Source organism: Etheostoma spectabile, chromosome 20 (genome assembly GCF_008692095.1).
Source record: "Etheostoma spectabile isolate EspeVRDwgs_2016 chromosome 20, UIUC_Espe_1.0, whole genome shotgun sequence".
NCBI classification, from domain to species: Eukaryota; Metazoa; Chordata; class Actinopteri; order Perciformes; family Percidae; genus Etheostoma; species Etheostoma spectabile.
The window spans coordinates 26,178,831-26,193,850 of NC_045752.1; the positions used below are offsets into that span (position 1 = coordinate 26,178,831).

Consider the following 15,020-nt stretch of genomic DNA (forward strand, 5'->3'; position numbering starts at 1 on the left):
GCCTCCCGCAGCCGGCAACTACTCACCAACACCAGGTCCATCACACACAAAAATGATGAGCAACAAATACACACGGAACTGCTGCGTTAGGATTTTCACAAAAGCCTGGCTAAACACACATCGCTGATGGAAGCTAAGATAAAAATTGCCCAGAATTCTCCTTTTTAAAGGAGACTAGGAAAACCAAAAGGCAAGATACAAAAACACATTGATTTTTGCTATTTGTTATTTTTGGAGGCCATACTCGATTTGTTGTGATATTTAGAGAAGCACCATTATACATGTCATCTGAATTTATGAATTTCTGTAGTCAAGTATTACACATAGATTGCCAAAAGTTTAGGTAATGTTCCTAAAATGTTCTTCCTAAAAATTGTGATTAATCATAATCCCAACATCCTCCAAAACATAATCTGGATTATCATCTGAGCCTGGATCATGCAGCACCACCCTGGAAATCCGAGCACATTCTCCACATGTATGAATGTGAATGAATATAAAGAGTAAAGATCTTGATGATAACTAATGTTATCCAAAATGGCATAGTCATAACTTTACATCCAGGTTTACCTTGATGCTCTGCCATGCAAAAGCCCAACAGTTTATCTCATCTCGCATTGCCAGACCTTCCTCCACAGCGCCGCAAAGGAGGGTCTTGCTAGTCCACACAGCATTCTGGGATGGGAGAAAAATGAGCAGTTAACCCTAGTCCTCAGAAATCCACCAGAGGTTAGAACGCCAACACAGAGACAGAGGAAGGTAACGGACATCCGGCCGTAAAGAGGGACATCTGGCGGAATTTCCGTTTGGAAACGGAGCAATCCCGGAAATGGAATATTAGGATATAGACTAATCTCCTGATAACTGCTTAGCAAACAGTTATTTATTTTAGGGAAATCACAAACAGCAAGAGTCAGTCTCTCGTCCATTGGTTTGCACGTAGGAAAGATTTAAAGTGACGATATTATGAAAAAAATCCCTTTTTCAGGGATTTGGAGTGTTAATTTGTGTCTTTGGTGCTTCCACACACATACAGACTTGGAAAAAAACCCATCCATGGTGTTCTGAGTGAGATCCGGTTTCTGAATGTCCTCTGTCTTCAGTCTCCGGGGGAGCTGTTCAACATCTTCACGGCTTTCTACGTCACTAGAGACGAGGTGGCTAACCGTAGCATGCTAGCTCGTTCTCAATGGCAAAACACTGCTCCAACAGCCACTAGTTGACCATAATCTCCAAAAGAACTACTTCCTGTCCCTGTTGTAGGTATTCCACAAGTGGCCCTGGTCTAGAAGAAGTCTCCCAGCTGATCCTGCCTGGGACTGATCAAAGCTGGAGAAAGAGTTATCTAGCGGATGGGATCTTACCGAGCTACTGAGCATGTGCAGCTCCCAACAAAGATAGGATAGAAGTGAGATGTCTCACTCTGTAGCTAAAACTAGTGAGATGTCTAAAACCGTCTGAAAACACCTTAACACGTCAGCCCAAACTAAACAGAAACCTCAGACACACCGATTTAAGATCATAGACTGTTAAAAAAAAAATAATAATAATAATGGACGTAGCATTGTTGACCTTACCCACTGGTTTGCGTACTGGCAATCATATCTGTGGTGGAACCGGTGCCACCCCGTGCTCCCTTCTCGCCCCGCTACTGTTCTTTGTGATAAATTGGTGAAATAAGTCAAAGCTTCTGTCCTCACACCTACAGATTTCTAGCTGATCACCAGGAAAGCCTAATGCTGACTTTCCCTCCTCTATTGCCTCCCTCATGCAGAAATGGAGGCTCAGAGCCAGCAGCGGGGGTTCCAGGACCCGCTGTCTGCGGCGGTAGAGGAGAGCGAGAGGGGGGCGGCGGCGGCCTCGCCCAACAAACCTGCTGCTGCACTGAAAGCATCAAGCGCCAGGGGCAGTCCCACCCCGAGTATGAACCGGCAGGCCGCAGATGGCAGGGAGGACACGGAGAAGGCTGCGAATTACAAAAAAACCCACGCCGCGGACAGCGCCTCCACCTGGAGCCCCGAGGTACTGCAGATTTCTGCATTTTCCTCAACATTCTTTAGGCGAAGGACCTCTTAACTGAAAGAGAGACAGAGCAGGGACCCCTACTTCATATCTTATGAAGTTGCAAATTAAACTGGATCTACAATAACATGTAGGGCGGCCTAAAGCCTTTATACATTTTTTTTGCGTAGAATACTAAGCTATTGAAATAATAAATGTTGGCATGATTGTATAAATCATCTTGTAATGTTACACATACACGTGGCAGAGTAAATCTTACAATTCGTACAATTTACTGTATATGTGTGTGGCTATCTTAGTGAATACCTAAGGCCATCCCCCCCCCCGCAGTGACTTCAAAGACCCCGAGGGGCCTCGGACCCCCTGTTGAAGATCTCTGCTTTAGATAATAAAGAGCGGTGTGGATTATTATTCTAAATCAAAAATCCATTAAAGTGAGTTTTCAATTATAATCATTGATATTAAAAGCAAGTTAGGCGGTCATTTGCGATTATGTTTATATTCTATAAGTGTACCTCACAAACTTACAGACCAATCAAACGTCAACATTTCACACTTTCTCAGTTCATAATAATCCCCCCCCCCCCCCCCCCCCCCCCCCAAAAAAAATGAAGAACATAAATAAATAACCGAGGCAGGGATTACTTAACGGGGTCAGTGAGCTGACCGCAGCCCTGCTGTTACCCATCATGCTTGGCAGAGGTATCATCATCATCGTTCAGCTGTGAGAGGATTAGCACTCTGCCATGTTATCCTCTCAGGTTCGTTCTGGAAGAAACCCACCAAACCCGGCTCACTGACGCCTCGAGGTTCTGTGTGTGTGTGTGTTTACAAATAATGCAGAACTAGTTGCACACAGCTACTAACATGTATTTCTGTTTGTACATGTAGGAAAGTGGGAATGTAGAATCTACTGTATCAACCTCTCAGTCACCGAATCACACTTTGAAATTGGGAGCAATCTGTGCAGTAAACACCTCCCACACACACACACACACACACACACACAGGGCGACACTGACACATCTAGAAACGCTTCATAAATAACAAATAACTTTTGGATCAGTGGAGCCATGTTGTAGCAGTTTATTTATGCAGTTATATAACAGTCCTGCCAGTGCTCATGCTAAAGCTAGTACTGCTGCCGCTAATAGTACTGCTGCATCAGGAGTGGTGCAGTGCTACTATAATTTCAAGGACTGTTATTTATTATTTTATTTTAAACTTGATTTGATGTTATTGCTACTTACATTTTCTTTAAATGTTGTCTCTGAGCGAGCCGAGCCGACACTAGAAAGTGGAGTACAAACACTGCACTGACTGGTTCGAGAATCGTCACTTGTGACAAACCAGTTGATAACTATTTAGCTAAAAGTAATGGAGAAATGGTTGAAAGATTCAGCTTCACAAGTTGTATTACGATAGGTGACCAAACCAACCTAAATATTCACTTTTCAGTTGTATTAAAAAGAAAAAAGAAGGATCGTTTTCTATGATGAATATTGTTCTACATTTATAACATACATTGTGAATCAATGAAGAGGTACATGAGGTCATCCAACAGGGTACTTTAGACCAAGGTGGGGATAACACATGCCTCATTTCAGTTGGACTGCGCTTCTCTCTAAAGACGCTCTAAAGATGCTCCTGAACAGACGATATGATGCAACAGGAGCACCGCTGCTCCAGACGCTAGTCAACACGACACTTAACAGCAGGTAGCGTTAGCCTACCGTTAGCTAGTAGCTGAAATAAAAACAGGGTTAAAATGCTGACAGCGTTAAGTGTAAAGTGTGACTGTATTTTACTGTAGAGAACACTAGGATGTACAACAGTCTGCAGTGAGTTATTGTTATAAGTCATTAATAAAAATGACTAAATAAAATTCATGGCCATAGACACCAGCACCATTCTAAAAGTATCGCCTTATCACTGGGAAAAAGCCAAACGATAGCCGTTCCTCCTAAGCACAACCTTGATCGTGGTCGGTTTAGAGATGAATGTAGGGGGAAACTATTTGACCCACGCCGATTTAACATGTTGAATTAGCCCCAAAAAAGGCCGACAATATATGGAAAGCCAACGGATTCCCAATTTGTCACAATTCACACAGCCAATTGTGAGCCCATTGGCTTTTCATATGGGACTAGGGCGCCAACTGTGGCCTCGGTGTGCTTAGTACTTCTTAGTACTTCTTAGTACTTCTACTGCCTGCAGAGGAAGAAGTAGTAAATGCTCCTCAGGTGAGTCAGTGCTTCTATCTTCATGTGTCGACCTCCTGACCTGCATGTTCAATAGACTCGAGCCGCGGCTTTGTGATTATCTTCTCCGTCTCTGCGGTTGCCATGTCGACGGCAACACGCAGCCCCGCTCTGTCAACACTCGACACAATCAGTAATGTGTTTGCTGACTGTGCGGGAGGCTGAGACCGGCTGCATAGAGAAGAACAAGAGAAGGAGGGGGGTTACTGCTCACTTCGTGCCCCTGAACACGTGAAAATAGCTTTTGGGGAATCATTCAGTGAGATTATCTTTACAAGATAATCCAAAATCTTTCCAATTTTACACTGAAGAAGCTACTTTGTCAAATATTATCTGTTATCGTTTTTACGTCCCAAACCAGTCCATTTCTCTTTTTCTTCGTACCACTAATAACAGTTATTTCACCCATTTCTATTTTATAGAACTTCATTATCATTATGCAAGCACCAAAAAGTTGCAATTAATAACAAATCATAAATAGCAACATGATTTATAATACAATAACTAGCAAAACATCAGCAGCAATAAAAGTCCATTTTATAGTATCCCGTGTGATTGGTCTGGATTCTAGTGCAGCCATCGGCCATTTTCATTTATGTATTTATTTGGTCCTTTAGAGATCTTTTTTTAAAATCCCAGCCACATTTTACTGCAACAGCAACTTAGAGCGAGAAAGACAAAGATAAAGAGCAAAATGATATACAGTACTTAATACTTAATAAACAAGAACTTGATAAACAGTGGGCGGATATTTTATTTTGTGTGTGTGTGTGTGTGTGTGTGTGTGTGTGTGTGTGTGTGTGTGTGTGTGTGTGTGTGTGTGTGTGTGTGTGTGTGTGTGTGTGTGTGTGTGTGTGTGTGTGTGTGTGTGTGTTCTGGAGGAAACTACTAGAACTGTTGGGTCCTTGTAAATTCTGGAGTGTGGTCTAGACCTGCTCTTTCTGTAAAGTTTCTTGAGATAACGCTTGTTATGAATTGATACTATAAATAAAATTGAAAATTGAAATTGAATTGAAATATATATATGTGTGTATATATGTGTATGTATGTATGTGTGTGTGTGTGTGTGTGTATATATATATATACATAATATATATATGTGTATATATATATATATATGTGTATATGTATATATATGTGTGTGTATATATGTGTGTATATATGTGTGTATATTTATATATATATATATATATATGTGTGTGTATATATGTGTGTATATTTATGTATTTTGTGTGAGGTGGAAATGAGAATTTCTATCCGTCTTTGAGGACTTCTCCTTGTATTTATCTGATAGGGGGTTAGGGTTATCTCTTTCTTCATTTTGCATGAATACAAGTTTTTTAAAATGATTTAGTACTTGATTTAGTACATTTTCAATTGTATTTATAGTGTCAAATCATAACAGTAGTTATTTCAGACCACTTTCCAGATAGAGTAGGTCTAGACCACACTCTATAATTTACAAGGACCCAACAGTTCCCCCCCAAGAGCAAACATTTAGCAACATTTTAAAGAGGCAGAAACCTCAGATCTGCTGCTGGCGGTGGGGACACCGAGACACTAATACAGATATACGCATTCTATAGCATTTATAGCAGCAATCATAGCAGTTCCAGTCCAAGGCAAACCTGGGCCAAATGAATGAGCGAATAAGCTTGGTTGTCTTCCTCTCAGCAGGAGCCGCCTCCCCAGGATGATGTCTCGCCTCTGCCAACGTGCTCTTCCCCCCGACCCCCCATCTCTAAATGTGGAGACCTGGTCCTGTCTCTGGAGTACCGCCCTGACACGGAGAAGCTGCTGGTCTCTGTGATTGCGGCCCGGGACATCCCGGACAAGGCCCGCAGCGGCATGGACTCGTGGCAGGTGCACATGGTCCTGCTCCCCTCCAAGAAGCAACGCCACAAGACGGCGGTGCAGAAAGGCTCGCTGCCGCACTTCAACGAAACGTTTCGCTTCTCGCGCCTGGAGGCGTCGGAGCTGCACATGTCGGCCGTCAGGTTCAGGCTGTACGCGCTCGGCGCCTCCCGGATGTCCCGCGAGCGGATGATGGGTGAGAAGGTGCTGCGTTTAGGTGGGCTGGACCCGGACGGAGGGACCATGGAGACGACGCTGGTTCTGGAGCCCCGCAACAACCTCAAGGTGAAGTGCACACCGTGTCTAAGACATAGGTAGAGGTGTACCAGCGAACAGTGGCAGAAGAAGTACTAATACCACACTGTAAAGAATTTGGAAAAGTAAAATGATCTAAGTATCATCAGCAAAATGTACTTAAAGTAATTAAAGTCAAAGTACTTAATGAAAAACCCTCCCATTTTAGAAACTGGAAACGATCTGTTGTGAGTTTAATGGTCTCATCATCTCAGCTGGACCTGTAGGCCGTTATATAGTTTTCTGGTTTACTTTATAATAAAACATCAGATTTTATCAACTACATGTGCTTTGTGTGCCAAAAAAGGAAATGTAGTGGAGAAGAAGTAGAAAGTACAAGTACCTCAACCTTTTTAATTAAGTACAGTACTTAGAGTAAATGTACTTAGTTACATTCCAACACTGATCAGTCATCCCACTGAGTTGTCTCACCGTGTGTGTGTGTGTGTGTGTGTGTGTGTGTCAGAGCGTGGACTCCCAGCTGAGCCTGTCGGCCGTGTCTCAGAGCGACAGCGCCTCGTCCACCCAGTCTCTGACCCACGGCGGCGTCCCCGAGCTGCTGCTGGGTCTCACCTACAACGCCACCACGGGCCGCATGTCTGTGGAGCTCATCAAGGGCAGCCACTTCAGAAACCTGGCCATCAACAGACCACCAGGTCTGCACACCGGCACACACTCGCTAACCTTCCTTTACATGTCATTTAACATGTCATTTACCAAAGGGACTCACAATAGCTATACATGGAGCAACTAGGGCTGCCTTGCTCAGGGACACATTGGTTGATGGATCTCAGTGGGATTTGAACCCAGGTCTCCCACACCAAAGGCATGTGTCATATCCACTGATGTTTCTGTTTTGTTTTTCCATCTTCCTCTCTTCCCCCCCACCCCCTCTGGCCCAGACACCTACGGGCGTCTGACTCTGCTGAACTCGGTGGGGCAGGAGATCTCTCGCTGTAAGACGTCGGTGCGTCGCGGCCAGCCCAACCCCGTCTACAAGGAGAGCTTCGTCTTCCAGGTGGCGCTGTTCCAGCTGTCAGACGTCACGCTGCTGGTCTCCGTCTACAACCGCCGCAGCATGAAGCGCAAGGAGATGGTGGGCTGGGTGGCTCTGGGCCAGAACAGCAGCGGCGAGGAGGAGCAGCTCCACTGGCAGGACATGAAGGAGAGCCGAGGACAGCAGGTCTGCCGCTGGCACGTCCTGCTGGAGGCGTAACGCCCCCAGGACGAGGGACAACAGGGAAGGGAGTTTTACTTTTCTTAGGAGGGATTTATTTGATCCGCTGACAGAATGACGCGTGGGGCTTTGAAGGGCGATGGATCGAAGGACTTAGCTTTTGTCAGAGCACACTCGCCACCACTGTAACATCAAACCTGGGCGCGAGGAACAACGGCTTCTGCTTGCGGAGGCCAGCACAAGTTTACACATAAATACTTCTGTTGGTGAATAGAGACAGAAGAAAGCCTTCAACAAGGTTAGTTGAGATCCAAGACCATTACCACTACTATTTCTTTGGCATGTCAAACCTTTTTAAAAGTGAAGGTTTTCCTGCGGAAATTCACTTCTTCTCAATAAAAAGAAAAAAACACGTAGAAGATCCATCGGCCTCCAAGAGGAGCTGAGAATTTGTCCTTCCAGTTGTAGCTTAAAGCTGCTCAGTTGTTAGTCGAGGCCGCTGCAGTTTAGTTTTTCTAGTGAAATGCTGTGTTAGAAAGCACACACAGATTAGAGGTGTGTGTGTGTGTGTGTGTGTGTGTTGGTGTGACTTGTTATTTCTAAATCTTGCTTTTACTGGCTGGCAAATGAATGAAGACGCAAAGGAAACTGCACAGCGAGACGTTGCAGACAGGAACCAGAAAGATGCAACGTCCTGAAGATGTAATATTGAAAACATCATTGTCCCGTCCTCTCAGAAACAAACAAACTGACAGTGGTGGAAACTAGATGATAATGATGATGATGATGATGGTATCAAACCAATCAGTCCAGTCAGTAAGTAACATGTGATTGGTAACGTTTCCCAGTCCTCACATGTATCAGCCATCTGTTTCTTCAAGCACAAGTCATTCATCACACAGCACTAATATGACTGGAGTGTGTGGTCATTTGTGGACCTTTTATGGACATCAGAGAATGGGACTCTAGCGTCTCATGAGTCTGGTTTCCCATTAGTTTTAATCTAATAGAGTCTACACGCTGTATAACATAACCCATCTAACCCTATCTCCTAGAAACTGCAGCGATGAGGTTTTTCACCCATTTGAGCTTGACTGGAGCTCTTTTAATGCCCTCATTTCATTGTGTCCTCTTCTTTTGCAGTGGTTTTAATGGCACCTGCTGGAGGATTAGGCCTACATCCATCAACTGTTAAACTCAATGCACCAACTGCATATATTGTCAGTATTGGATTGAGATGTGCATACATTTGCATTTTCCTTTTGCTGATTTTTATCTTTCTGAATTGTGGATCAGATTTGAGCTACAGTTGGATGAAAACCTCACTAGCATTGGTGTTACCACTGGAGGATTACGTGGCCATGAAGTCCTGAGAAGGAAACAAACAGAGTAGAAGTGAAGATGTTTAAGGATTCAAGTGGAGGAGGAAGGCGTCTCATTCATATTCTTCCGACCAGTGTGCTACCACAGGCAGGAAGTAGCAGCAGCTGGAGTCTCTTTACCCTGTCGGGGTGAGAGCATCTCTTCCCTGAATGATGTTATTTGGCCTGGTCTCCATCTCATCACAGGGCAAAGCTCATTTCAACACCCATCAACGCTGAGCTGACAAAGAGGCTTTAAATATCTCGCTGCAGCTGTTAATAACATGCAGTGAATTACCCTGGAAGAGGGTTTTTTTTTCCGGCCCAAAACACACTCGCTCTGTGGTAATTGGTCGTACCAGCTGTAGAATGGTGCACGGTGTGATGACGCTAATGCCGCTGAGCATCGTTGATTCATAAGGCAGCAGCTCAGCCCGGAAAAGGGGGGATTACATTTGTTTGTGTAGACAGATACTGTAGCTCCAAACCCCTCTGGGGAAGGGGGGGGGGGGTCACACACTGAGAGCAGGAGATGTGTTTTTCTTCACGCAGGTGACAACCAAGCTCTCTTTAGAAATGATGAACTGCTGCTCAGTTTGATTGGAGGAAGCAAATAATTACTCCAAAAAAAAAAACAGATTGTATGGGATTAAGGAGGTGACAGTCTGTAATTCATTTTGGAAAGTGAAGCATAACTAATGAATGGATGCTCATATTCAAATCCTTCATCGGAATTAAGGGGGGGGGGGGGGGGGGGGGTTACCCAAAGCACAAAAGAAACCCTGTCCCCACACACCCCCACAGGCATTAAGCCATCCAGAGTTTTCAGGGGTTTTGCGCTTCCATCCAACACAATGGACGTGAATGCAATTTTAGTTTTGCTGCTTAATGCACTGAAAAAACATCTTTTATATATATATATATATATATATATATATATATAAATGTCAGCAGCCCGGAAGCTTGCTGGTGTTTTTGCATAAACCTTAGATGAGACAAAGATATAAAATGTTACGTCCATTATATATAGTATATATAGTTTGCCATTGGAGCTTCATTTTACTCTGTGCTACTAAATGAAATATTCAAATGTAAGACCATGTTGGGTTTTTTTATGCCTGCACCATATTTGAGATGTCTTGTGTATCATTTTATGAACATGTCAGCAAAGTTTGGACACATTTGACATGTTGGAAGAGTTTGTGATTTCCACTCTGGAAGTCACTTTTGTTGAGTTTATGATATCCAATATGGATGCAATTTGTTAAGATATTAGGGTGTAGACAAATACGCCGCTGCTGTGGTTAATGTCTGTTTAGGTCGTTTGATCTACTTGGCGAGGGTTGATGGGGTCAGTATCCGGCTTTTTGGTTTTGCCTAACAGGCTTTGCGGCACAATAGCCGTGCGCAGTCATTTTTCTGAAGGTTGTCTTCCTCTCACAGCAGTTATCTCAGCAACGTCTTTTCCGTCCTGTTTCAGCGCTTCATCGAAGCTGCTTCCCACCCAAGAAGCCGTGGTTTTGTGGCTGTGCTTTTCCACAAAAAAAAGAAATGTGTCATGCAGTGTTTTATGCACATTTAGCCAGACATATTTGGTATATTTGTGAAGATCGTCGCTAGGGTTTCTATACAGTACTGTGAGTTTGAACAAAGCTTGCACACACTACATAGCTTTATAAAAGAAGGTTAATTATGTAGCCCACTTACATATATGTTTTGACAATCTCTCTATAAAATAGATTTTTCATTTAAGAACCTACAATTATGACATATGATATAGCTACAAGATACAATCATATTTATTGTCCATTGAAAACAGACATTATAAATCCATCATACAATGGTTGACAAGTACAACCCTGAACCCTTTTTCCATCAAACTCACCACATTCATCATCATCATCATCATCATCATCATCTCCACCACCATAAAGTAAAAGGCTTGATACATGTCAGTTTAAAAATGAACTGTATTTATGGCCCAGACTGATATATTTTATGCATGTCCAGTTGTTGTACCGAATCTATAATATCTCATTTCTATTTTTGAACATAGTAAATGTTTAATGTTCTTAATAGTATTTCCCAGGATTTCTATTTGTATTCAAACGTCAGCATGCTCAGTTTGGATTCCAGATGTGAGACAGATTGTGCTGCAGATGTGACCCCGTTGTAATACTCTGATGATGAAGTGCCTGGAACATTTTTGAGATGAAACATATCTGCCATCATAAAAAAGAGATGATCCAAAATTGCATGAAGCCTTCCCGTTGTTCCCTGTGAACGCTGCCGTAGGACTGCATGCTAACGGAGGGTGACCCCAGGGCCCAGTGCCCAGGCCTGAACCAGGACGGGGATCCAAGACCAAGTCAGACCACATTCAGTCAGGTTCAAGTGAACCAAAGACCAAAGCCAAATGAAACATGAAATACAGCAAATAAAACATCTCTTAAACTTGTTAAAAGTTCATTTTTTCCACACATAACCAAATAAGTACTGTCTTTGTACTAAAATAGCAGAGGCAGTTTTGTCAATCATTCCAAATGAGAAAAAGGATAGTTAGATTCTTTTTTTACTACTCGTAAAAACCGCAAGCTGTCATCTTTACACCTTTATGCTAAGCTAGGCTAATCCCCTCCTGGTTCGAGTACAAAAGAAAGCAAACAAGCATTTCCCAAAAATGTGGCACTATGTGTTTGGATATGGTGAGCTTATTTTAAACATATACAGTGTATATAGTATGTAACCATATGTACAGCCAGTCTGTATCTTTGGGTATTTAGATTTTCCTTTTTAGAAACCAAAATAAAAGATTAAGCATTAGTCGAAAAACTAGTATTGCTTCTTTGTAATCCATTTTCCAAAACATATATCTAAAATGTACTTGGCTTAGTTATAAATAATAGAAAAAGAACTTTTCTTTCCGGTTGTGTTTCAGGTCTTCTTAGATCTTCATTGACATCCAAAGTGAAACCTGGAACTGTTCTATAACAGAGATGAGAGTGTTAGTCCTGCCGACCTGGTCTGGTCTGGTCTGGTCTGGTCTGGTCTGGGCCTTGCATGCTGAGCCCTTGCAGTACCCAGAAAGCACTTTTTGTACCAAGTTCTGTCGTTGCCAATAAAAGCCAGAAGATCCCTACTGTGGGAACGTCTGTCCACCATCTGTTTCCTTGGGTGCGTCTCTCTGTCCTCTTCAGATGTCTTAACTCTGAGTTACCACGGTCACAACAAAAAACACAGATCATCCCCTGTGATTGGTAGTCAAGATTCCCATTACAGATTACAGATTAGGGAAAGCATTTAGTGTTTTGGGAGACTTTAATCATTGACAGCAGATGCTTTGCTATTTAGATTTAGCTGACAACCATGCAGCTTGTTTATGTTGCTGTTTATTAGCTGTAAACCATCAAGTGTCAAATGAACCTTTATTCGTTGTCAAAGTTAATACTGAATGGTGGTATGGCCCAAACACATCACCAGAAACCTCCTTTATGATTTCAATGATCTGCTGTTGGTTCACTGTAATCTCCAACTTATGTTCCTAAAGTACTGTGCGAGGACATGTAAATAAAAATGAAGAGCCGGGAAATACTAACGTTGATTTTAATCTCCAATATACCATGTCCCATTCCAATAACGAGACAGTGTTTGTCACATGAGTCTGACTTCCTGTTGCCTGTAGGTGGCGCTATGGGTGAGTCAATTTTGGCATGTCCTCAGGCCTGGACTCAGATCATGCGTGAGACATTTGGTGAAGATTGGACAATGAACAGTCTAGTTACAAACCACTTCCTGTTTTGCTTCGTTACATGAAGCCGCGCCCTCCAATGAGAGAGCAAAATCCTCCATTCGGCTTTGCCAAGGTGTTCAGGTTGTACCGACCGTCAGTCCTGTTCGTTAGAGTAGCCCAAAACGCCTGCAAAATGGTCAAAAACCTGCAAGAAACAGAGGCCTTTTTGTACATATCTGGTTCTATGGGGCCACTTCACCACACCTGGACCCAGGACCCCTGTAGATGTTCCCATGTAGGAAAACCTTGGGGCAGGTCAGGAACAGTACATTGAAACTACAACAACTTCCTGTTCCATGTGTCAACATCTAAAATCGCCATGGCGCCACAATGTTCAACAAAAGCTCCCGGTCTTCCAAATGAAGACCCATCAAGGTCTTGTTACGGCATCCCGAGGTGGATTTGGTCAACCCGCTACGAAGACAACATCAAAGTATAACGACAGCAACTTCCTGTTGACAGTTCCTGTTCCAACTACGAAGAAGTTCTCCAATACGTAAAGATTTTAAAACAATAATAAAGACTTTTTGCTTGGTGTTTCTGGCTGAAACGTGGGGAGAAGGAGTTTCACCTTCACCTTACAGCGGGATGTGGTCTTAGATCCGCTGCTGGTAACCCTCCCTGTGTCCTCGGCCCCCCCCTTTAATAAATGTCTATATCTGAAATGCGTCGAAAGGAGCCAGTTGAGGTGGTTCGGGCATCTGGTAAGGATGCCTCCTGGGCGCCTCCCTAGGGAGGTGTTCCAGGCACGTCCAGCTGGGAGGAGGCCTCGAGGAAGACCCAGGACTAGGTGGAGAGATTATATCTCCAACCTGGCCAGGGAACGCCTCGGGATCCCCCAGTCGGAGCTGGATGATGTGGCTCGGGAAAGGGAAGTCTGGGGTCCCCTGCTGGAGCTGCTGCCCCCGCGACCCGATACCGGATAAGCGGATGAAGATGGATGGATATCTGAAATGTGAGTTTCTTTTTAACCAAATTACCATAAAAAAATGGATTGGATTCCTTCCAACGCTCTTTATAAATACACCTGATCCCTTTCATTCCTCTGACCTTAACTATCAGTCAAAATAATCATCAATAATCAAAATCATTCATAACTCAAATATTAGGTATAATTCTATAGAAATGAGGGTTACTGACCATGGATTCCAAAAAGTAGGGGGGTTAACACTTTTACAAGGCACTGTATCCGGATCCCATTCTCATCAGGGGCTGAGCCCCCCTAAAGGTCTGATCCTAGAATCGGCCCTGCTGCATTCTGGGTACCGGCCCCTATACGAGTACATGTACGTTTCACTCCTTTAAAAGTGTTTACTTTGCAGAATAATATTAATAATCCTATCAATTTCAGTAGGGCCGCCTTTGCCGAGCTCGGGCCCTAAATAGCAGGATATTGAAATAAAAAAAAATACTAATTTTAATAAGCCTGTCTATGATTTTTCGTAGCGATTTTCAGTGGAGCAGCCTGCAGGGAAACGTGCACAGCCTCCTCTGTAGGAACAGGAGCCCGTCTGTGGGTCTCAGTGGGGCTCTGTGTTGGTAAAGAGGAGAACACACACCATGCAGCGGTGGATGCGGGAAGATGAGGATTGATGCTGGAGCGTCATCGCCGTGCTTACTCAGTCTCCTAGCAACAGGAAACATCTGCCTCGGCGAGGACCAATGAGGGCTCGCGGAGAGCGGTGTGTGTTGTCTCCTGTTGCTGTGAGCGGGATATTTTAGGAGGCTGGAGAGCAGCGAGCGTCTCACCCCGGAGGAGCTGTGTGCGCGTGAGTGTGTGTGTGTGTGTGTGTCTGCAGGGACCGAGGGAGCTGGGAGGACGGTGGATGTGGCGACACGGAGCAGAGCAGAGCGGAGCTGGGATTTACTGACCCCCTGCAGGACAGACATTTTCTAAGGTAAGACGCTTTAACAGATTTCTAGGTGCTATCGACAAAGCTGTAGACAGGATCAAAGAAGAAAAAGGAGAAAACGTCCATGGCAGTACTTCAAATGTGTCTTAAAAAAAGACCAACTGAACGATTAAGTGTTCCTATATGGGTTATTAAAATGATCCTCATAATCCTGTAGGTAATACTTTGTATGATAGTAGAATTAGATAACTAAAACAAAGCACCATTAAGGCAAAAAGTGGACTCAGCAAGCAATATCCTGTTAGTTTATGCACATTTGACACCAATCTTAATGCAGTTCAAGGTGGTTTTAAGGGAGGAAACACAAGCCGCCTGCTTGAAGTGGAAATATTTGCCGCACACACACAC

At 43.6% G+C, this 15,020-nt stretch overlaps 2 protein-coding genes across 5 annotated transcripts in view; both read left to right on the top strand.

Moving 5' to 3' along the window:
• The window catches only part of syt16 (synaptotagmin XVI), a 46,844-nt gene extending 34,719 nt beyond the window's left edge, over positions 1-12,125 (top strand). For 3 of the 4 annotated variants that reach the window (XM_032500634.1, XM_032500632.1, XM_032500635.1), the window contains 4 exons: positions 1,775-2,022; positions 5,958-6,422; positions 6,898-7,087; positions 7,334-12,125. In XM_032500634.1, coding sequence (XP_032356525.1) covers positions 1,775-2,022; positions 5,958-6,422; positions 6,898-7,087; positions 7,334-7,647 — 1,217 coding nt within the window. In that variant the 3' untranslated portion in view covers positions 7,648-12,125. The remainder of the gene's footprint in view (positions 1-1,774; positions 2,023-5,957; positions 6,423-6,897; positions 7,088-7,333) is intronic. The other variant, XM_032500633.1, reaches the window with a different exon arrangement.
• A 653-nt stretch (positions 12,126-12,778) lies between these two features.
• LOC116670595 (uncharacterized) overlaps positions 12,779-15,020 on the top strand; it is a 6,801-nt gene continuing 4,559 nt past the window's right edge. Inside the window, exons 1-2 of the mRNA XM_032501179.1 lie at positions 12,779-12,852; positions 14,559-14,657. Coding sequence (XP_032357070.1) covers positions 12,779-12,852; positions 14,559-14,657 — 173 coding nt within the window. The remainder of the gene's footprint in view (positions 12,853-14,558; positions 14,658-15,020) is intronic.